General features: G+C 53.9%; 1 protein-coding gene and 1 non-coding gene across 2 annotated transcripts; one reads left to right on the top strand and one right to left on the bottom strand.

Annotated features, from left to right (window-relative positions):
- Positions 1-1,241: 1,241 nt before the first annotated feature.
- DMBX1 (diencephalon/mesencephalon homeobox 1) lies at positions 1,242-23,237 on the top strand. The gene is made up of 5 exons (XM_044945052.2): positions 1,242-1,276; positions 16,878-17,043; positions 20,364-20,542; positions 20,798-21,146; positions 22,077-23,237. The coding sequence occupies exons 2-5, from the start codon at positions 16,890-16,892 to the stop codon at positions 22,517-22,519; spliced, it is 1,125 nt and encodes a 374-aa protein (XP_044800987.1). The 5' UTR covers positions 1,242-1,276; positions 16,878-16,889; the 3' UTR covers positions 22,520-23,237.
- TRNAF-GAA lies at positions 19,221-19,292 on the bottom strand. Its single transcript has one exon. It is a non-coding gene; the product is annotated as a tRNA-Phe (tRNA).
- Positions 23,238-23,346: the final 109 nt, after the last annotated feature.

Raw genomic sequence — 23,346 nt, 5'->3', positions numbered from 1 at the left:
GGGCTTGCCCTGTGTCCATCCTGCACTCAGCCATTCACAACCATGCTTGAACTCACATCTGCACGAGGATTGGTGATACCCACACAAGGACTTAGAGCTGTATGAGGCTCCATGGTTACTCCACGGTGGACTTGTGGTCACAGGGCACAGGTCACAAGGACACAGTCCACGTGTGACTCACAGTCGCTGCCACTGTGCCCAAAGGCAGCCCACACAGAATTCACTATACAGGGGCACACGCAGCATACCCCCCACCCTACCCACCCTTGGCCAAGCACTCGACAGTCACCTTCACATAGAGCAGCCACACACACAGTCTTAGTGCAGGCCCTTGCCACTCCAACAGCACCAGCAGTGTGGGCGTTAACCTGCCCCTCTGGCACACCTTTCAGGAGGCCGGCCTTGCTCACTGCCAGGCCAGAACATGTCTTCCTGTGAACTGGTCCTGCCTGGAGGGAGTGAGGCGCTAGTAGGCACGGGAGGATCCCAGGCCCAAGGCGTTCCCCATGTAGGCCAGGCACCGGGTGTCCCTTGCCCTTGAGACAGGTGGGTGAACTTCGTGTGAAGCTGAGTCTCAGGCCAGCAGCCTCTCTAAAAGGCCTCCAACTGACAGACAGGTGACCAGTTGCTAGGAACGCAGTCCTGTGTATGGGCTGAGAGTGTGGGCGGTGAGCTCTGATCGCTGTTGTGGGGTGGCGTGATGGCATGGCAGCACGGTGGTGACAAGGCTGCGGGTAGTGCGAGGCTGATAGGGGGAGAGAGAAGTGTGTGTGGTGTGTGCGCATGCATAGCTCGGGACCGATCCTGGAGAGACGGTGAGCGTGTGAGTCAGTCAGGGCACCCCCAGGCCATCACTTGCTGACCCTGTCTGGTGCTAAGCGTCCAGCCGCGGGGTTAGGCTTTTAAAGGGGAAGGTTTCTCAAGATTCCTCCTCGCCCTAGGGATTGGCCTACGGCTTCTGAAGACCCGAGAGAGGCAGAGATCCGGGGACCGGGAGACGGAGATTCGGAGATTCGAAGGAGGTGACCGACGCGGCTGGAGCCCACCGACCCACGGACGGTCGGACCCTGGCAGTCTAGGCCGAGAGCCGCTCTGCAGCACCAGCGGGGCGGGGCGGGGGCGGGGGCGGGAGCGGCGCGTGATTGGCAGCCACCCGGGCCATTGGGGAGCGCGTGGGCCCGCGCGGGGCGCCCGGGAAACGCCGTTTAAAACTCCAGCCCCGGCCGAGGCGCGCGTAGATGGCAGCGGCGACGGCGGCGCGGGCCTGGGAGACCAGGTGCGAGCGGGTACGGCCGGCGGGGCCGAGCTGGGCGGGGGCGCCGGGACGGGGAGGACGCGGGGGAACTCTGGGGACCGCCACCACTCTAGTGGTCCTGCAGTTCCCGATCCGCCGGGAGGACCGGAAAGTTTGCTTGGGGCCAGGGACTTGGAGACGGACAAACAGACTGCGAAGGGACAGAGAGGAAGGAGGGACAGGCCAGGGAGACAGAGGCAGGGAGAGATCGGGAGACGCGTAGGGTGAAACGAAGGGAGTGATACCTAGGGCTGACGACGGAGGCAGAGAGAGGGAACAGCCCAAGGAGCCGGACCGAAAGCAGAATTCGAAATTCCGAGGCAGAAAGAGGGAAAAGAGAGAGCCGTGGGCAGAAACGCGCGGAGGCCCAGACGGAAGCCTCGGCCCGCGGAGACGCAGGCACCCGCAGAGAACGCTTCGGATCGGTCACGGTTTTGCCTCATTTGGAAGATATTACTTCGCCCCTGAAAAAAAATAAATACAAAAAAGGTTTGGATATTAAGCGGAGACAAATCCTTCTCAGTTTGGAGGGGGGCGGGGAGGAGGTGGCTGGGGGTAATGTGGAGCAGATGCGGCCTCGGGGCGTCGCGGAGCCCGGGGCCAGGACTGGGGAGGGGGCACGGCCCGCAGCCCAGGTCCCCGCTGGGGTAGCACAGGGGTCGCCCCCACACCTCCCCAGCTTCCGCATCCACGCCGCCCAGCGAACCGCCCGATGCCCCGGGCATTGCCCGGGATCCTGCATCGGTCCGGGCTGCGCGTCCCTGGTTCACACTCCACCCGCGGCGAGTGAGCCTTTTCTCTCCGGACTGCGATTCTGCGAGAATTCTCCGGTTGGGGGTGGTTCAGCGCTCAGCCAGCTTCTGTCCTCGTAAATGCAGCCTAGGGCTGGAGTCCCCCAGGTGGGTGTTTGGGGCGCAGCGGGCCTAGTCCCCTGGAATTCGTTTTGCCTCCGCGGCCTCGACTGGCGTGCGTCCGGTGAGCTACGTGTGGAACGGCAGGCTGGGGCCAGCACCCGGAGCCTCTTCGTGGTGCTTCGGGTGAAGCTGTCAAGGGGCAGGGGGCATTGCCAGGGACTCTCCTCCTTGGGCCTCCCATGGCGGGTAGCTGTGACCCAGTTCTGGACGGGGACAGGCGGTGTCCCGGACTCTGCCGGCTGAACTTTCTCGTCCATCAGGAGTTTCCGGGCTCTCCGCAGGGGCCGCTGCGGCCCTGGTGGTGCGCTTAGGGGCCGAGCGGAACCTCTCCTCCTCTAAATTCGCCCCAGATATGGGGCCTGAACTTGCCCTGATTCTGGTGGTGGTGGTGGTGGTGTGTGTGTGTGTTCCTCAGGTTCGTTGTTTGTCCGATGAGGGAGTCCCGCATTGGGGAGTGGGAGGAGGCGGGAATCGGCGCCCTTTCCACCCTTTGCTCCTGTTTCGAATCCCCCAAAGTAGTGAACCCGTGGAGCCTCGAGCGCTGGTCCGCCCAGGGCATGGGACTATCTTTTTCGTTTTAGAAAATTCTGCAAAGGCACGGAGTCGATCGGGCTAGGGCTGGTTTTCTGAGGTGGCCCTGGGTTAAGGACGTCGGGGAGAGCAGAGGGCTTTACTGCCTGGATCGGCCTTGCGAGCTGGCCGGAGGAGTGGCCCGGTTGGCATCCTGGAGGCTGTTTGCGCCGCAGCTGCGAAATTGCATAGGTTCCCAGTTTGCAGTCCCGACGGCTGGGTGGCCCGGTGTCTTTCTTAATGCAGCTCTGGAACCTATGCACTGCAGGCGGGTTGGCCGGACCCAGCATCTTCTAGGAGGTCTTGTTGCCTATTAGTTTTAGGTGGAGTGGGCTGAAGAGTTGTTTTCAATTTTGCAGGGATTTGCGTTTCACTTCTCTTCATCCTCAGTCTTCCCCCAAAGGAGAAGACAGTCTGACCAAAGGGTCGGTGAATTTGGTTCCTACGTCCTCTCTCTGCAAACCAGCTGTGCTCATGTGCGTGTAGGAGGTCAGAAAAAAAATTAAATTTGTTGCCCAGTGAGAGCAAATTATCCGAATAATTGGTTCAAATTTCCGTGGCTGGGGCAGATACAGTCTCTGGACAAGAGGCAGGGATTCACTACTCAGGATGGGGGTAAACAGCTTCCGCCACCCCCTCAGATGTTATGGGCATGAATCCTGCTGGGAAGCGGGAACCATGCAGCCACACAGACTCTGCGGAGAAAGTGGAACAGAGAGCAAAAGTGCATAGGAAAGGAAACCCGCCCTGGGCGAAGGTGGCTTCAAAGGTGAGCACCCGGGCCTCCACATGGGCCCCACCGGACCTCGGGCTGGCCAGTCAGCTTCAAGGGTGAAGGGTGAGTTTTGGGAGAATCCCTGCACTGGTGCCCACCACTTTCACATGCAGAGTCCTGTGTAGTCTTGAAACTGGAGCCGTTTCTCTGATCCGATGCGAACAGAACTGGCTCTGGAGACCTGGCCCCATACATCCCATCACAAGCCGCTTAGTGAATCTTTCAGAAACAAAAGCTTCCAGAGGACCCTGAACTGACAATACTCTGGCCCTGTCAGGTCTGAAATGGAGGATGAGCCTACCACCCTTAAACCTGGGTTCCGAAAAAATACCCAATTGAGTTTGGTGGTTAGAGCACTCGGACGTGCCTATAGGTTGCAGAATCTGAAGGAGGGGAAGAAACTCCCCCTCAATCTCTGAGCTAGTCCTGTACACACACATTTTGTAGCCATCCAGATGGACAGACACACAGGGACACACACACATGTACAGCTGACCACCACCCAGAGTCAAAGGCATGGGTTAGTGTTACCTGAACTATGGGTGGCTAACAAGGACACACCCAGGTGAGAAGTCACATAGGTAGAGAACCATACACATAGGGGCACACAGGTAAATCTGCTGGACACACACTCACAAAACTCCTTAGACAGACACTGCTGTACATATACAGGTTGAACTCATACGAACACTCAGGCATATCACACAAGACACTCCCAGGGCACCCATCTGAGGCCCAACAGCTCCACTTCTCTCCTCAACCGTTTCAGCCCATGGGCTTCAGTCCATAACTCCTGCCCTCGCTTCTGCTCCCCCCACCCCCATTCCCACTGCTAGCCTGGGGAATCGCCACTCACGGCCTCTCACCCCTTCCAGGAAGTCTCTGGTCTTGGTGGAGCCAACCCCCACTTTCCCCAAGTTCCCAGTCCTCTCCCCCTCCTTTCCCCTCCCCTTCTCACAGTCCCGCTCGGCCGCCCTGCGGTGCCCATGTAAATGACAGCAATAAATATCTAATCAAGGCCCCGGGCGACGCCGCCCGCGGCCCGCCAAAGCCCATTACTGAGTAGGCGGGCGGTTTAGGGAGGGGTACTGGGGGGGACGGTGAGTGGCGAGCTAAGCGTGTGGTCTGGTCTGGACCTTCGTCCTGCAGTGAGTACCCTAATCTCTGACCTCAGGCGGGTCATTGCTCCTCCCTCCGCCTCAGTTTCCCCTTGGGTAAGACGGGTGAGCTGGGCTCTCCGTTATCCTGTTCTGTTCCCCACCCCCACTCCCCCTCCCCCGCCATCCAGTGAGCTGTCCTTCCACTTAGTCACCCCTCTGCTCTTCCAACAACTTATTTGACTCGGCCCAGTGCTGCCGGATGGGTGGACATCCCAGCTCACACAGTCCCAGGATCACAGCTCTGGCCCGTCTGTTCTTCCAACTTAAGCTGGGTTTCTGGCAGTGGCAGGGAAGAGTCCCCTGGATCTGCCGTCACTTGGCCAGAGTGCATTTTCCCAGACGGAGTTACTACTTGCAAATGGTTTACCGCTGCCGCAGGCGCTGCTTCGGTGTGTCCCTAGGTCATTGGAGCCCACGGGGTCTGGAGGCCCCTTCCAGCTCCCACAGCTCTATGCATCAGGGTTGTCTGAGTCCCTGTGGCTGCGTGGCCCTTTACCTACTTATCCATAGGTCTGTCTGTGCACAAAGTAGGATCCGGGGTCTCCAAGTCAGCAAGACACCCCACCAGCTGCCGGAGGCCCAGACCTGACCCTGGAGCTGTGGCTCTGCGGAGACTCTGCAGTCTCTGTTTCCGGGCTGGCCAGGCCTGGGTCTCGATGATCCTGGAGCGGCCCAACTCGTCCCTGCGGGCCTCCGGACCCGGGGCAAACCAGGCGAGTAGGGCCGGCTCCTCCAGGCAGGTGAGACGCGGAAACGTGCTGGCGGCCGACTGGTGCGCCGCTCCACTCCGGGTCCGTCCAGGTCTCCTGCGTCTTCTCTGGCTTTCCAGCTGCATCTTTGCTGGAAAGGAAGCGGAGAATCAAGCGATTATCCTGCCAGTTCGATTCCCAGGGCCTGCGGTCAGACCTCCCCTGAGCCAGCCTGTGCTCCAGATCACACGCTGGATGGGATTCGAGGAGAAACAAAAATCGGCCCTTTTCATCTTCCCGTTCTTCCCCTGACGCATTTTGCTGCCTTAAAACAAAACAAAACAAAACTCCAGCCGCCTGATTTCTTTGCGCCGCACCCCACCCCCAACATTAAGCTCCTCAGAAAATCCGAGAATAGTAGGTGGAGGGGCCTCTCTCAGTCTCGGCCCATTAGCCTGCAGGGGGCTAATTACCCCAATTAGCGGCTGATTTATAATTAATGGCTCGGACCGAGGGATAATTGGATGTTAATGGATAACAGTTTGTGTAGGGAACTAAGCCCTGGGCTCTTCCAGAGGGCCCTGGGGGTGGGGTCTGCCCTGAGACCCACCCAGAACTCGGGGGCTGTCCCTGATGACGTTCTTTCCCTCCCCTCTCTGTCAACATCCCAAACCCCGAGGCTAGGTGAGCATCTCCTTTGAGAAACTGAAGGGCTCTAGGGCTTGGAGATCTGACCCTGGCAAAGCCACACAGCCTGAAGCTCACCGTCTGAGGTCCTTGGCTCTAACTTTGGGGCCACTTTGGGGTCCCTCAGCTGAACTGGAAGGAGGATGCTGGAGATTTTGGACCCCAACAGCCTGTTCCCTCAGCACATGGATCAAGCAGTGAGGGTTAATGGTAGCAGTGTGCAAGTCATGGTGTTGGTATCAAATGCCACTTGGGGAAGGGGGCCATGGTCAGGATGGGAGCAATGGCCAGGGCTTGGTGTGGGACAGGATCAGGGCTCAGTCTGTGGCAAAATCAGGGCTGAAGCTATGGCCAGGAGGTGGCTTGGCTTCTGGTGGGGTCATGAGGTCGTCCATGGGAGTAGGGCAGTGCAGGCAGGTGAGAAGGAGACTGGGGGCCTTGGCTCACTCAGTTCTGCATTCTGCTGGCCTTCTCACATCTCCCAGAGCTGGTCTCCCCTCACCCAGGACTTTAGACCATCTGACCATTATGCTAGAATTGGAGCCTCTGGAGCTGGTGCTCCTTATATTACCCCAGAGTTTATACCGGACAAAGACTGGCTCTATCTTTACTTGTGGGATGAATGCCTAACATTTTCCTTGCTGGGTACCGAGTCTTGGCTCTGGATCCAGACCCTACCTTGCAGGAGCCCCAGACTGGTGAGGTTAAGGGCTATTGGTGAGCACGGAGTTCATGCTTTGGAGTTAGACTCCCTGGATTCCATCTTGGCTAAGCTGATTAGCTGTGTGGCTTTGGGCAAGTGACTTTATCTCTCTGGGTTCCTTGTCAGTCAAATGGGATGAGATTGTTGTGAGAAATAAATGAGATGCTGCCTGTCGGGTCTCTCTCAGGATGGCTGGTGAAAAATAGTCATTATTATATCTTGGGTGAAGGACAGGCAAATGGGCAACTACATTTTGGTGAGGTAATGCTACCATGGGAGTTCCAAGAAGTCACCTGCCCCAACCTGGCCCATCACGGGGGGTGTCCTGGAGAAGATGGTGAATATGAGGGATCAAGCCTAGTATGAGGGATCAGGAATTCTCCAGGTAATGCTGGTGGAGGGACAGTGTTCCCAGAGGGGAAGGCAGTCACATGGTGACTTTGGGGGTGACTTTGTGTCTCAGCGGGTGAGAGGGTGCTGGTACAGTGGGTTAGGAGGAAGCAAGAGTGGGGGATTGGAAATGATGAATATGTGTCTAGACTGTGTCCTTGACTGTTTTCTGTGGTCTTGCTTTCAGTATCTAATCACTGAATTGTTGGTGCCCAGGCTTACCCTCCTGGGAAGGGTGGGGCATAGCTGGGGAGAATCTGCTGCCTGGCAAGGGGAGAGAGGCTGGTTCCTGGACTTTCTGCACCATTGTGTGCCTGATACTGACAGTGAAGATTCGAGAGGTTGGGGGTTTTGACAGTGACCTGAGAATGGATCTTAAAAATAAATAGCATCTAAGAGGGAGCAGCTGGGGGTATCCTCATCTCGGGTCTGCCCTTAGCCCTGGCACCTGCAGAGTCCCTGGTCAGAGTAAGGCCAGGGTCTCGATGCTGTCTTATAGGATATGCTCCCGTTGCTGATTCCTGGCAACTCAGAAGAGATGTGGGAATAGGGGTGCTTACTGGGATGGCAGCTCATCCTTTCCAGTTCCCAAACAGATAAACCAAGAGTGACTTGGCTTCTTAGAGCCTCAATTCCTCATCTGTAAAGTGGGAATAATAATAGTGTTCCCTCACAGAATTGGGATAAGAAATTCATGAGATTACCAGTATTGAGTATCTGGCATGTTCTGGGCAGAGAGTTTCTCTTAAAATCCTATAAACTAACTTAGTATTGTAAAGCAACTGTAATTAATTAGCTTTTTTGGCTGTGGGGCGGCTTGCAGGAACATCTTAGTTCCCTGACCAAGTATTGAACCAGACCCTGGCAGTGAATGGCACCCCACTCCAGTACTCTTGCCTGGAAAGTCCCATGGATGGAGGAGCCTGGTGGGCTGCAGTCCATGGGGTCGCGAAGAGTTGGACTCAACTGAGAGACTTCACTTTCACTTTTCACTTTCATGCATTGGAGAAGGAAATGGCAACCCACTCCAGTGTTCTTGCCTGGAGAATCCCAGGGACAGGGGAGTCTGCTGGGCTGCCATCTCTGGGGTCACACGGAGTTGGACACGACTGAAGCGACTTAGCAGCAGCAGCAGCTGGCAGTGAAAGCGTTGAGTCCTAACCACTGGACCACCAGGGAATTCCCAACTATGCTTTAAAAACACTTAAAAGAATTATGTATGTGTTTGGCTGCATGGGTTTTAGTTGCAGCACACAGAATCTTCATCACGGAGCATGGACTCTCTAGGTGAGGCGTGCAGGCTTAGTTGCTCCTTGGCATGTGGGATCTTAGTTCCCTGACCAGGGATCGAACCCACGTCCCCTGCATTGCCAGGCAGATTCTTAACCTCTGGACCATCAAGGGAATCCCTAAAAAAATGTTTTGAATAAAAAAATAATCCTGGACCCACCAGCTCAGAGCTGGACAACTTCTAGGTCATCTTGATCAGCTACCCCCACCTCAACACATACACATTCATGTGTGTGCATGTGCACACACACACAAAGGACTCTCCCCCTCAGTGTCCTCAGGTGGCTGGATGGCCTTGAACTACACACTTCACCTGACCAAGATTTTGGTCAGTGTTGTGTCAGAAGAGGTCAGAGATGGCAGGTTCCTAGCCAAGGTTGCACAGCAGCCTGGGGTTGGGGCAGGAGCCCTGGTTTGGACCTCCTGAACTTATGTATTCATGTTCTTCTACCTGCCAAACCAGAGTCCTTTTGGTTTCCCAACTACTCAGCAGCGGGGACGGCTGCAGGGGCCTCTTCCCCAGAGGGTCCTGGGCAAGCCTCTGGTGGTGAAGGGGAGGCAGCATTTCTCAGGGCAGAAAGTCCAGGGCAGTAGGCCCCCTGCAGCCCCTCCCACTGCCCTTGGCACCAGGGCTAGTCCTCACCAGGGCCTAGGTCTTGGCTACACTCTGGAAATCAGTACAGGTAGATCCTCTGCCACCTGGGGTTCCCGTCCTGTCTCTATCCCGTTAGTCACTATAGAGCCTCGGGCAGGTGATTTTACCTCCCTCAGTCTCAGTTTTCTCATTCATACAGTGGTGATAATAAGTCCTATCTGGTAGGGTTGTGCTGAAGCTTGTTAATGTGAGCAGAAGAGGGTTTAGCTCAAGGTGAATGTTCAGTAAAAGGTAGCTGTCATGGGTAGTGAGATAATGTGTCTGACCACACTTGGAACAGAGGAGACAAGTCACTCAGAGTGTTGGTTCCTCCCCTCCTGCTTTCTTCCTTTTCCTTTAAAGACAGTTGTTCTGCTTGGTTCTTCACTGTATGTGGGAATGAGAAGAAATGGAGAGGGAATGAAAAGTTCAGAAAAAGAGGAAAGGTGAAAAGAGAAGGGACAGGCCTGTGGAGTGGCTGAGCTGGGTGCAGCTGAAGGGAGGGTCCACTTTGCTTTTAATCAAAGACGCCTTACGTGTGGTTTTTTAGCAGTGCTGCTGTTAATTTATAAAAAAAAAAATGCCCCCTAATAAAATTCTGCTTGATTCTTCGATTGGCTGGGCATTAGGCTGCAGCCAGCAGCGACGCGGGGACATAACGGATGCATTTGCAGATTTGGAAAATTAAAGCCATCTATATGGCGCCTGTGGCGGGAGATCCGCCGATCTGCTTGCTTAATGAAATATAAAGATTCTTTTAACCAATGTAAGCACAATTCGACAGCTTGTGAAACACGGCCGCGCCATGATGGATGGCTCTCCTGGCTCGCCAGGAATTGCGGGGCGGCACCTTTTAAATATATAATTGATTCTGTTTGGAGTGTGCAGTGGGCTGAGCCCACGCAGGGCCTGGCCTGGGGCCAGAGGTGCTGGGCCCCCTTTCGAGGCTCCAACTGGCCCTGCCGGACTCCAGCCTGGGCGGCTCTTGGCTTCCCCTTAGGACCCACAGCTCTCAGAACTGGGTGTGGATGGAGCTCCAGTTGCTGGGTCTGGCTGAGGACCCCAGGGGGGCAGGTCTGGGCTGCCCTATTGCTGGAAAAGTGCCTGCTGCACAGGGCTCCTCCAGTCCCAGACTCAGAGTCCTGGGGAGAGAGGAGGTGGTGGTACCAGGACCCCGAGGACCATACTGGGCTGTGCGGGCCCTGCCTCCCCTACCGTCTCTTAGGCTGTGCGTCTTTCTCCTCCATGCAAGATTTATTCTTTACTAAGCATTGACTGTTTACCAGGCTCTGTGCTAGGTGCTGCGGAAACCCAAAATGGGTAAGGGAGATCTGTTTATTTTCTCTGTGTTGATCTGTCTTGCCATCTGCATCAATTCCATCTCTGCTTTTATTTCTTTCTCTTTGTTTTTCTGTCTCATTCAGACCCTGTCCAGGGCCACATGACTTCTGAGAGTACCATTTAGTGTATGTTCTTCTGGTCACACACACACGTTCACACACACCGGCCCACAGATGTGCACACCCGTACGAACATGTACATAAGCACAGATGCCCACCTAAACACAGATGCCTGTGGTCAACATGCCCGGTCACAGCCAGGCTATGTACAAGCATGATCAATGTGATGAGCTGTAAGCATGTGGCCGGGTGGTCCCACGTGTGTGCAGCTTGGATGGTAAGCAGCATCGTGTGGCCTCAGAGGAGACCTGAGGCTCTGATGTCCACCTGGAGAAGGAAGAGAGCATGAAGGTGGGGAGAGAGGAACTCAGCTGGGAGGATTCAGGCTGGCACTGCCTATCTTACAACATATACGCACGCTCACGTGGGCACACACGTGAGTGTATGAGAAACACCAGGGGAGGTGCTTTTTCTCTGCTGTTGTCCTATTGCCATGGACCAAACCAGAGATGCTAGGAGTCAGGGAATGGAACATGCTGGAGTAAGAGCCTGTGACTGGGGTTAGGAAATACTAGCTGGTGGGAAGAGCCTCACCTCACCTGTGGAAACCTGTTCCACCACCTCCTAGCTGCATGGCCTTTAACAAATTATCCGATCATTCTCACCTTCCATTTCCACATCTGTGAGATGGGGGTAATAACAGTCCTTACTTCCTAGGGCATTGGGAGGATTGATGGGGATGTCTGATGTATTTGAGGCACTTAATAAATAGTTGTTGTTATTAATTCATTCATCGGATCCTCGTCTCCTGAGCTCTGCCTCTGTGCCAGAGCCTGTGAGTGGGCCGAGGTGGGGAATCTAGAAAGGCGTGAGCTATACTTTCTGCCCTCAAGGAGCTCAGCCTTGTGGGGGAAATGGAAGTGGCACACTGCTCTGGTGCAGGCTACAACTGAGAAAACCCACATAAAGGCTGTGTGGGCCTGCTCAGTGCGCCCAGAAAAGGGCAGCTGCTGCTGTTTCTGTTACTGTTCTTTCTAGGATCGGAGAGTAGTTATGTGGAACCTGAAGAGGAGAGAGATACCTTCTCAGGGGCAGGTGGGGAAGGCCCGGTTTCTGAAGAGTAGGTGTCGCTGGGGCTTTATCAGGTCCCAGGGCAGGAAGGGCAGTGCCATCTCAGGTGGAGGCCCAGTGGGAGCAAAGGCACGGAGGTGACAAGCCGGGGAAGGGGAGGGCATCAGGCTGGAGGGGAGAGGGAGGGTAGATGTCAGACTGGGAAGCTTCTGGAGGCCTTCAGAGGGCCAGCGGTTGAGATTGGAGAGAGGCACTGCTCCTGGGTTCTGTTAATCAAGACTTGTCGTCCATCAAAAAATGTGAGATCAGCAATAATTAAGTCAATTAAAATGTCACTTACCACGTTAACAGCAGCTAGTTTTAAGGCAACATAGCCCCTGAGTTTGGTTGGGGGGGGCGGCATTCCAGCCCAGCAGGGGGATGGGGGATGAATAAAATCACTTCTAAATCCTTCTTCCTCTTTCCCACCTGGCCCTTGTGACACCTTTTGGAGATCGGCTCTGTTTCCACATCCCTGGAAACACAAAGATAACCTTCCCCCATCCCCACTCTCAAAAAAAAGAGAGAAAGGGGACTTCCCTGGGATCCAGTGGTTAAGAATCCACCTTGGAATGCAGGGGACTTGGCTTCTATCCCTGGTTGGGGAACTGACATCCCACAGGCTATGGGGCAACTAAGTCCGAGAGCCACAGCCAACGCAGTCAAATAAATAATTTTTTTTTTTTTTTAAAGAAAGAAGGAAAGAATTTGAGTGTTGAAGATCACCTGTAATCCCATCTGCTGACTCCCAGAGATAACCTCTGTTAGTTCTGTGTTACTTCTATATTTCTTTCCTCTGCATATTTATACATACATACATTACCCAAATGGGATCACCTCATGCATATTGTTACCTGTTTCTTTCAGTCACCAGTATACTGTGAGCATCAGCATATGCAGATACACATCATTGTTTTAAACCGTGGCACTGTCTTCCATGGCGCTCATGACTGTTTCCTCATGTACTGAACTAATCCTCTCTCTATGGACAGTGAGGATTCCAGTTGTTTGCCATCATAAGCAGAACCATCATAAATATTCTTATATCCATATCTCTGCGTCGTTGAAGGATAAATTTCTGGAAATGGAATTGTTGAGTCCAGAGATGCTCTCTCTAAAGACTTTTGATGCAGGGACGAAAGAGCTCTTTTGCCAGTGAGGTAGGAAAAGGACCATTTCTCGCTCCCCTCAATAACCCTGTGTAATCGTTTTTCTTCGTATTTGCTAAACTGGTAAAAATTCTTATTTTATTGTTTCTGTTTTTATTTCTTTGGTTACAAGGAAGGCTGAGCTTTTTTTGTCATATATCAGACAGCTATTTTTCTCCCTTAATAAGTTGTCTCCTCATTTACTTAGCCCGTGTTTTATTTTTATTTTGGTCATGCTGGGTCTTTGTTGTGGTGTGTGGGCTTCTCTTATTTCAGAGCGTGGGCTCCAGAGCGTGTAGGCTCTGTAATTGCAGTGTAATTGAGGTGTGTGAGTTTAGTTTCCCCAAAGCATATGGGATCTTAGTTCCCCAACCAGGGATGGAACCTGAGTCCCCTACATCAGCAGGTGGATTCTTAACCACTGGACCGCCAGGGAAGGTCTTAGCTCATCTTTTATTAAGGTGACCATCTTTTTGTTTCTATATAAGAGCTCTTTATATCTTATGGGCATTCTGTTTTGTTTTTATTTGTGCTATTTATTTTTTGGTCAGTTTTGCTATGTCACGTACAGCAAGTTCTTGCCCAGGTTTGTTGTTTGCCTTTTAGCTTTGTTTACGATATATTCTGTTACACAAATGGTTAAACATTTTATTCTGTCCCATCATTCTCTTCTCCTATATCTCTGCCTTTGGGGTCATGTTTATGGTGCATGGAGTGGGATTCTGTGAGTAAGTGTTGTTGGTAGGTGTCTTGGGTGAGTGTCCACTCAGAAACCTGTAAACCCAAACCTCAGCTCCTGATCTGTAAATCCAGCTACCGGTTTAACATTCTTTTTTCTTTTCTAGTGGTGCTGCGTGGTTTGTGAGATCTTAGTTCCCCAACTAGGGGTTGAACCATGCCCCCTGCAATGGAAGCAACAGTCCTAACCACTGGACCACTAGGGAACTGCCCCCATCTTAACATTCTTACTTGGAAGTCAGCCATATTTTATACCTATCATGTCCCCAAAAGGCTTCCAAGGTGGCTCAGTGGTAAAGAATCCACCTGCCAATGCAGGAGACATGCATTCTATCCCTGGGTCAGGAAGATTCCCCTGGAGAAGGAAACGTCAACTCACTAAAGTACTCTTGCCTGGGAAATCCCATGGACAGAGGGGCCTGGCATGCTACAGTCTATGGGGTCACAAAAGAGTCGGACATGACTTGGCGACTAAACAGCAGCAACAACAATGTCCCCCCAAAGCCTGGTTTCATTCTCCTCCACTCCTTCCCAGGCCTGCTTCTCCCCAAGAGCTTGCAATTCGGGAAAAGATCCATCTTCACTCAGTTGTTCAGTTGCTCAGACGTGTCCGACTCTTTGCCACCCCATGGACTGCAGCACACCAGGCTTCCCTGTCCTTCACCAACTCCCAGAGCTTGCTCAAACTCATGTCCATTGAGTCGGTGATGTCATCCAACCATCCAATCCTCTGTTGTCCCCCTGTTCTCCGCCTTCAATCTTTCCCAGTATCAGAATCTTTTCTAGAGAGTTGGCTGTTTTCATCAGGTGGCCAAAGTATTGGAGTTTCAGCTTCAGCAACAGTCCTTCCAATGAATATTCAGGACTGATTTCCTTTAGGATGGACTGGTTTGATCTTCTTGCAGTCCAAGGGACTCTCAGGAGTCTTCTCCAACACCACAGTTAAAAAGCTTCAATTCTTCGGTGCTCAGCCTTTTTTATGGTCCAACTTTCATATCCATACATGACTACTGGAAAAACCATAGCTTTGACTATTCAGACCTTTGTTGGCAAATTAATGCCTCTGCTTTTTAATATGTTGTCTGGGTTTGTCATAGCTTTTCCAAGGAGCAAGTGTCTTAATTTCATCTTCACTCAATAGCCCAGTCCACTTGTCATCTTTTTTGCCCTCTTTTCCTCACATCTTAAAACTAACCTATCAGCAGTCATGTCAATTCTGCCTTCATACCATGTCCTGACTCTGACCACTTCTCCCCACCTCCACCCATCCTGCCTGAGTGGAAAGCCCTTTGGTCCCTGGGCTGGATTCTTCAGTAAATCCAGTCCAGGGATTCTTGACCCTCTGCAGTCTGATCTCTTCTTGACCCTCTGCAGTCTGATCTCCATACAACAGCAAAGTGAGGTTTTAACAACAAATCATGTTATTCAAGGCCATCCAGGAGCTTCCCATCACAGTCAGGATAAAATTCAAACTCTTTACATGGGCCGTGAAGCCCTCTGGGATCTGGCCCCTTCTCTCCCTCCCACCTTGTCTCATCCACTTGCCCCTCTCCCGCTCTGAGCTCCAGCTACCCTGATTTCCTTGCCGTTCCGCACACACACCAAGTTGTTCATGCCTCAGGGACTTTGTCCTTGCTGTTCCTTTTACCTGGAAAGTCTCCCCCCACCCCAGTAAAATTCACATGGCTTATTTTGAATATCAGAGAGCCCTTTCCTGACCATATGTTCTAAAACAGCCTCACCTTTCCTCTTGATATGCTCTTCCTCTGCTCTGTTTTTCTTCAGAGTACTTATTCCTGTCTGACTTTATTATATAGGTTTATTGGTTTTATAGCCTTCCCTGCTTGGGAGGTAAATTCCATGAAGGTAGGACTTCCTTGGTGATCCAGTGTTAAGACTCTGCAATTCCACTGCAGAGGGCATGGATTCAATCCCTGGTTGGGGAACTAAGATACTGTATGCCTCTCAGTGTGGCCAAAAAAATTCCACAAAGGCAAGGACTTTGGTACTTAGTAGGCGGGTGCTTAATGAGTCTCTGCTGAATGAATATGTGTAATATATGAAAGTGTATGAGTGTCAGGTTTGTGTGTAGATACATCTGCTGTGTGGATAGGTATCTGTGAGAATGTGTATGTGTGGAACTGTGGGAATAATGACATTGCATTTGTGATTGTTGATGAATTTGTGTGTATGACTGCTTATGTGAAGAGTGTCTGTATATGTGTCTGTGCATGAACTATGTGTGTGCATGTGTGCGTGTGTGTGTGCTATGGATGTTTGGTGATATGTCCACTTCAGTGAGGGTAGGGAGCTGAGACACCTGGACATGGTCTTTCTCTTGTCAAATGGTCCACATTCCAAAACTGACATTTCAGGGCAACACTTGGTGGGCAGAAGGACTGGGAGGGTCCGGAGGAGCCCTGGGGCTGGTGGGGCCCCGGCAGCCTTGTGCTGATCCGAGCCACCTCAGCAGAAGGGATGTGCTCTCCGATGCATTGGCCGCCAAAGAATGAGGCTGAAGTGCTATGGGGTGGAGGAGGCCCTGCATGGGCTGTGTGGTCTCAACATGTCACTGCTCTTTCTCCAAGCCTCAGTAGACTCATCTGTAAATGGAGTTCATTTGCTCTTGGCCTGCTTGCTTCTTGGACCTATGGTGAGAATAGAGGGAGGCAATGGCAGTCTGTGTATGGCAGTCATAGTAACAGTGTTCTTAAAGCTGTGTGGTGCATGAGGGTTGTAGTCCACTATCTCAGCAGAGCAAATGCCTCAGTGTTCCCAGTCCAGCTCTGGACTTGGTCCCCTGTGAGCCTCCTTGGCTTTTCGTTGAACAAATAATATGTGTGTGAGGTGCAAATGAGTAGGTGCCTGGGTGATTAATGAAGAGATGACAGAATGAAGCAGCAAACAGATTGTTGAATCCCAATGATTAATGTGTTCGAGCATACCCTACATACCAGACCCTATTTATTGTAAAGGCTTCTCTTAATCCTTGCAATAACCCCATGAAATAAGTACTGTCACCCCATTTTGCAGATGGAGAAACTGAAGGTCAGGGAAGTTAAGTGACGTACTCAAAGCCAGAAAGCCTGCAGGTGGTTGAGAGTCCAGCTCAGGCAATCTGACTCCAGGGCCCAGAGCATTAAGCCCTACACAAGTCCTGCTGTGTGAATCAATGAATGACAGGCTGATTGAATAAATAAATAGAGTCAGGAGCCCTTTGGCTCTTGGCTGTGGGCAAGGCGGGCCTCTTTTTCATGAGATGGCAGAAGCTCAAGGGTGAGGTGGGCATCCAAGGTCTGGGCCAGGGGTGGTGTCTTCCCCAGGGTAGAGTGTGACTGCATGGCCTCACGTCCCTTCCCTTTCGCCCGTCTGCAGGCACATGCCGCGATGCAGCACTATGGGGTGAATGGCTACTCGCTGCATGCCATGAACTCGCTCAGCGCCATGTACAACCTGCACCAGCAGGCGGCCCAGCAGGCCCAGCACGCCCCCGACTACCGGCCCTCAGTGCATGCACTCACGCTGGCCGAGCGCCTGGCTGGTAAGGGCCGTTTGTGGGGATGGCGGCTGCAGGGTGGAGGAGAGATCTGGGGGACAAGGCTCTGTCTGGAAGGTGAAGGCAGGAGGGAGCACTGGGAATGAAACTCAGGAAGACCCAGGTCACTTATGGCACAGGGAGATGTCAATTCAAAATCTGTGTGCGTATCCAGACTACCCATGTTTGCCGGGGCCTGAACCCTGGAGCTGCCTGTGCCTTCCTTCACATTTCCCTAACAGCCCTCTGCGGGAGGGGCCCAGTAGCCTCTCACAGGTGGAGAGACCGAGGTAGGAGGTAAGGGACTAGCCCAGAGCCTTCCAGCTGGGAAATGGCCAGAATGCCCCGGGAGCCACTTCTGTAACAGCGCCCACATTTTGATCACTGATTGTGTGGCCAGGCACCGCGTGAGTTGCTTTTTGTCTCTCCGTGCATCAAACCATTCAACTCCAGTAAAGGGAGGTTATTATCTTCATTGTATGGACAAGGAAACGGAGGCTCAGTGAGGCTAAATCTAGGCAGGGCTGGGGTGGGAGATTAGAATGGGACCTTATGGCTAAAGATCTGAGCTTTGAAGTTGCAGACTTGCCATCATTGTAGGGTCTGCCCACTCTCCTCTCTTCTCTGAACCTCAGCTTCCCCTTTATAAACAGGGAACATGGTAGGGCCCATTCCATAGGATGGTGGGGACATTACTTGAGATAACACATGTAGGGTATTAAGCAGGGACTAGTAGGTGCTCAGAGGAAATTATTATCCAGGTCCTATGGGAAGCACCCATGAGGGAGCTACAGCCTGGTCCCCCCTACTCTTGTTCACCCATGGTTGCTCTGCCGTGAGAGTCCCTCAGTGAACATGGGAAGGATTTGATGGCTTGGGTGGGGAACGTAAGTTCCTGAGAGGTGAAGCCACCCACCCCATCCTGTCCCAGGCCAAACCTCAAGCAGCAGATGAACTGCTTTGGGCCTGTGCCAGATGGTCCTGGGAGGGCTTTAGGGTACTTCCAGGGAGGCCAGGTGCCCATATACCCATGAGAGGGCACAGCAGAAAGAATGCGGCCAGGATCAAGTGGTGGGGCAGACCAGAGAAGCATGATCAGCAAGTGCGGTCAGGGAGGGCTTCCTGGAGGGCATGCGGCAGGAGCCCAGCCTTAAAAGGGTAAGGAAGGGGGACTAGCATGAGAAAGGCAGAGAACTAGGATGAGCTGTGAGGCCTGGGCAGGGGATCTGGCCTGACAAGGAGGGTGGGGCAGCTACCCTGCAAGGCTCTGGGAAGGGCTCAGAGGATGAAACCGAGCCCCTGGTCACAGCCCCTCATCTGTGGATGAGCATCAGTCTCCAGTGTGGGAATGTGTGTGCAGGCCTGCCCGGCTATGGCTGCTTATCTGGTTTGGAGTGAGTTCCCTGTGCCTGGCCTGGTGGTGACATTATAGATCCTGACCATGTTCTGGGGCTCAGAGAGGAAAGGTCAGGGACAGAGGAAGTGGAGTATTCAGTGCTCCCACCACAACTCTAACCTTAAAGAAGAGGCACACGAGCTCCAGGCGGGCCCTCGTATGGAGGCCTTGCCTTCCAGCAGGAGGTTTTGCTGATGTTGCAGACAGCCTGGTCTCCCAGGCGGCAACCCCCTGCCCTCACCTACAGCCCCTGGAGCCAGCAGCAGGATGCTGAGCTGTTGCTCCTGCACCCAGGGTTCCACTGAGAGGGGTTCTCTCCTTCCTCTTCCCTAGTGTAACCAGCATGAGCTTGGGGCTCAGTCCAGGTTGGAATTAGTGCTGGTTTGTGTGGAGTTCAGGGCTCCCTCTTTACATTGAAGAAGGAGCAGCCCAAAGTCTGAGGCCTTCTGGAGACCCAGCTGCCTCCTTCCTCGTTTAGAGTGTTGTGTTGACTTCCCAGTCCCTGAAGTGCAGGCGACCCTGTGCAAAAGCTGACGCAGCTTGGGTTCCCTTCAGCATAGATAGTCCAGGGCCCACTTACGAGTGATGGGAGGCCGGGAAAGAGAAGTTGACTGTCCATCATCCCAGGACTAGTCAAGCAGAAGAGCAGGAGTGTGAAAGTGAAAGTCACTCAGTCGTGTCCGACTCTTTGTGACCCCATGGACAGTAGCCCACCAGGCTCCTCTGTCCATGGGATTCTCCAGGCAAGAATACTGGAGTGGGTTGCCATTCCCTTCTCCAGGGGATCTTCCCTACCTAGGGATCGAACCCAGGTCTCCTGCACTTCAGGCAGATACTTTACCAACTGAGCTATCAGGGAAGAGCAGGAGGGTAGATAGCAACCCCAGGCAGATATATATGCTGGGAGGTTCACGTTCTCAGCACATGGGCAGGACCGTGGAATCAGTGGTCTACCAGGCCTGTCTCCTCTCCTAGCCTGTGGTGGTGGTTAGTACCTGCTCTCTTTGTCCTTACCTCTTGGAGAAAGCAGCTAGAAGGGCCAAGACTGAATGCAACTAGCCTTTCTGAGGTTGCCAGCCCTGCCAGAACCAGCCTTTCTGTTGAGGAGATATAAAACCAAGGCCTCAGGTCCTACCATCAGAGATTCATAGGCTGGGATGATGAAATTCATAGCCAGAGGACATAGGATCAAGAGCCAGTGAATTCCATCTACTTAGTCAGACTCCTCCTAACAAGACCTTGCAGATAGGTCCCAAGCTCACGGCCTGGCTTCTCATGGTCAGGGTGGTATTCTGTTGGTATCCAGAATCTAAGGGTCATTGGCTCTTAGAACCTTTGTGACATGGACTTCCAAATTGCCAGCATCTTGTACTCTCAGAATGTTATATCTTATTATCGTAGGAATTTATGGATTTTAGGGTAAAGCCAACCCACCCACCTACCCACCTCAAACCAAATAAGGAAGATCCCCCTCAGGCATATTCCTAATAGCCATTCTTAGAGATGAATTAAAGCTCATTGGGCCTGATAGTAACTTCCTACTAAATTGCTCAGATGGTAAAGCGTCTGCCTGCAATGTGGGAGACCCGGGTTCGATCCCTGGGTTGGGAAGAGCCTCTGGAGAAGGAAATGGCAACCCACTCCAGTACCTTTGCCTGGAAAATCCCATGGACAGAGGAGCCTGGTATGCTACAATCCATGGGGTCACAAAGAGTCGGACACAACTGAGTGGCCTGATAGTGAATGATAGTGTGGAGTGATCTTGAAAATCCAGCTACATGGAGAGGAAATGGGTGATTTCCATGGGGAAGAGACCAGGGTCTAGCTCTGGCAGGACCACAATGGGTCAGAGCAGGGTAAGATTTAAAACCTATTTCCCATAATTAAATGGGCCCCCTCTCCTTGCCCTCCAACGGCTGTACATTTCAAGACATCATCTTGGAGGCCCGCTATGGCTCACAGCACCGCAAACAGCGTCGCAGCCGCACCGCGTTCACAGCTCAGCAGCTCGAGGCCCTGGAAAAGACCTTCCAGAAGACTCACTACCCGGACGTGGTGATGCGTGAGAGGCTGGCCATGTGCACCAACCTGCCTGAGGCCCGGGTGCAGGTAAGGCCCAGCTAGACCTTGCAGACAAGCACCAGCCCACTGGCTGGTTTCCCACTGCCCAGGAGCCAGCATTTCAAACTGCACCCGGTGTCTCCATGAATGGCTGCGGTGACAGGAGGGGAGGGAAGGGATTGTGGGTGCGTGTTTCCCAGAGGGCGGGTGCGACTTTATCCTGCACATTCCCTTGGGGAGTACCCTGCTCCATGACACCGCTGCATCCCCTCCCATTCCTGCGACCCCTCTCCCGGTCCCCAGGTGTGGTTCAAGAACCGCAGGGCCAAGTTCCGGAAGAAGCAGCGCAGCCTGCAGAAAGAGCAGCTCCAGAAGCAGAAGGAGGCTGAGGGCTCCCACGGGGAAGGCAAGACCGAGGCCCCGACCCCAGACACCCAGCTGGAGACTGACCAGCCCCCCAACCTGCCCAGTGGCGACCCCCCTGCTGAGCTTCACCTGAGCCTGTCTGAGCAGTCAGCCAGTGAGTCGGCCCCCGAAGACCAGCCTGACCGGGAGGAAGACCCCCAGGCAGGGGCTGAGGATCCCAAGACTGAGAAGAGCCCTGGGGCTGAGAGCAAGGGGCTGGGCTGCAAGAGGGGCAGCCCCAAGGCAGGTGAGGCTTGGCAGGGGCTATGGGTGGTCTGGGGCCCCGCCTAGGGAGAATGGCCAGGTCTAGCTGCCCAGGGGCCTGGCTCTGCCAGCGGTGTCAGAGCAGAGATAGAGTTAACCCTGGACACGTGGCACTGGCCCTGACCCAGAGAAAGGACACGGCCAAGCAGGTCCATGCCAGGTGATCCCCCTTTAGTTGCTGAATCATGGCAAGGTCAAGGGAATTTTGGGGGGAGGGGCTATGTGGCAGGGGAGGGATACTTGAGGAGCTCAGGGTAGAAGCTATTTATCAGTGCAGTATGTTAACAACAGCACAGATGTACCAGTGCATACTGAGTGAGTGCTATACGAGTACCAGAGATCCCCACATGTAGCAGAGACTCTGGGCTCTGCTTTTTGAAGGAGCAGAGCTCTGGCAGGAAGCATAACCTCAGTCACAAACCCTGCATCCAGGCAGGGAGGGGACGGGGCTGTGAGTTGAGAGCTGGAGGGGAAGGGGAACCACAGACAGGCGAGGGAAAGGGGAGGCACAGCCTTGGAAAGAACAAGAGTCTTGGGGCAGGACACCTCGGTACCACCCAATTTGCTTATGGCTCAGCCATTCCCTTTGTCAGTCTGATTCTGTTGTAGCAATTTTGAGAGTCAATAGAACTCTTTTGTCCCACCAAACCCAACAAACAGCAAAAACCAAAACAAGAAAAGGAGACTCCCTAAGACGTCAGACATGAGGGCCCTGGCAGAGTCCGTGCCATGAGGAAGCTTGGGTCCCTCCCTCCCAGGATTCTGGGGACACCCTGGCTGAGATGGGTGGATATGATTTCAGCCACAGCCCGTCTTGTCTACAGCGCCAAGTGGGAGGCGAGGCCGGGGGAGCCCCTCTTGGCAGACTAGTGCCCTTGTCCTGAGTCCCCGGTTCTTGATTCTCTGCTTGCAGACTCCCCGGGCAGCCTGGCCCTGACGCCTGCAGCCCCGGGGGCCGGCCTGCTGGGCCCCTCCCACTCCTACTCCTCCTCCCCGCTGAGCCTCTTCCGTCTGCAGGAGCAGTTCCGCCAGCACATGGCCGCCACCAGCAATCTGGTGCACTACTCGTCCTTCGAAGTGGGGGCCCCGGCCCCCGCCGCCGCGGCCGCCGTGCCCTACCTAGGCGTCAACGTGGCCCCGCTGGGCTCACTGCACTGCCAGTCGTACTACCAGTCGCTGTCCGCGGCCGCCGCTGCCCACCAGGGAGTGTGGGGGTCCCCGCTGCTGCCTGCGCCCCCTGCAGGCCTGGCGCCTGCCTCAGCCGCCCTGAACAGTAAAACCACAAGCATTGAGAACCTGCGGCTGCGGGCCAAGCAGCACGCAGCATCCCTGGGACTTGATACGCTGCCTAACTGACTGCTGGCCGCCCCCTGCAGCCAGGGCTCTTGGGCGCCCCCAGCCCAGCCCCAGGGTCATCCCAACATGGCTCTCAAGGAGCTACCTCATGAGCCCAGGGATCCTGGGGCCTTGGAGTCCTGCCTCCTGCCCCCCCATCTCCCCAAGCTCCAGCCCTCGGTGAAGCCCACACCTGCACCCTCTGCATGGCCCTGCTTGGATCCCATGGAGGCCGAATGGGGAGGAGGTGAGAGGCTAGTGCCCCCAGCTTTCCCCAGTGAGAGGTTCTAGCTGGCCAGACCCCTGCCTCAGGGTCGCCTCCTCCTATCCCCTGCTTCCTCCCCTAGTAAGTTGCTGTGTGGAATGTGAGATATAAATATAAATATATAAAGCTATATTTTCAGGCATCTGCCTGCCCCAGGCCCCCTGCCCCGCTCCAGCTCCATCGCTTCTCCACTGCCTCCCCCCAGCTCTGCCTACAGCTTCTGCTCTCCCTCTGGCCTTCCCTCCTCTCTCTGTCTCCGCTTTCCTCCTTCTCCTTTCCCCACCCTCTGTCTTCCCCTCTCTGGATCTCCCCACCCTGTCTCTTCTTCCTGCCCCTGCTTTCTTTCTTCCGTGCTGGCTGTGTTGATGTAGACCGGTCCCAAATTACGTTTTGTTTGGGGATATGGCTTTTCAGTTTTAGTCATTTGGCTTCTTCCTGTTCCTCTCCTTTTGCTTCTTCCCAGCCTCCTGGCTCCTCCCTGCCTGCACCCTCTTGAGGCAGCTTCTCCTTCCAGTAGAGGTGATACGGCCCTCGCTGGAGACCCCATAGCCACTGGAGCGGCAGGCAGGAGGGGGCCCTAGTT

This window comes from Bubalus bubalis, chromosome 6 (genome assembly GCF_019923935.1).
Source record: "Bubalus bubalis isolate 160015118507 breed Murrah chromosome 6, NDDB_SH_1, whole genome shotgun sequence".
NCBI lineage: Eukaryota > Metazoa > Chordata > Mammalia > Artiodactyla > Bovidae > Bubalus > Bubalus bubalis.
This window is presented reverse-complemented; position numbering and strand designations above follow the sequence as displayed.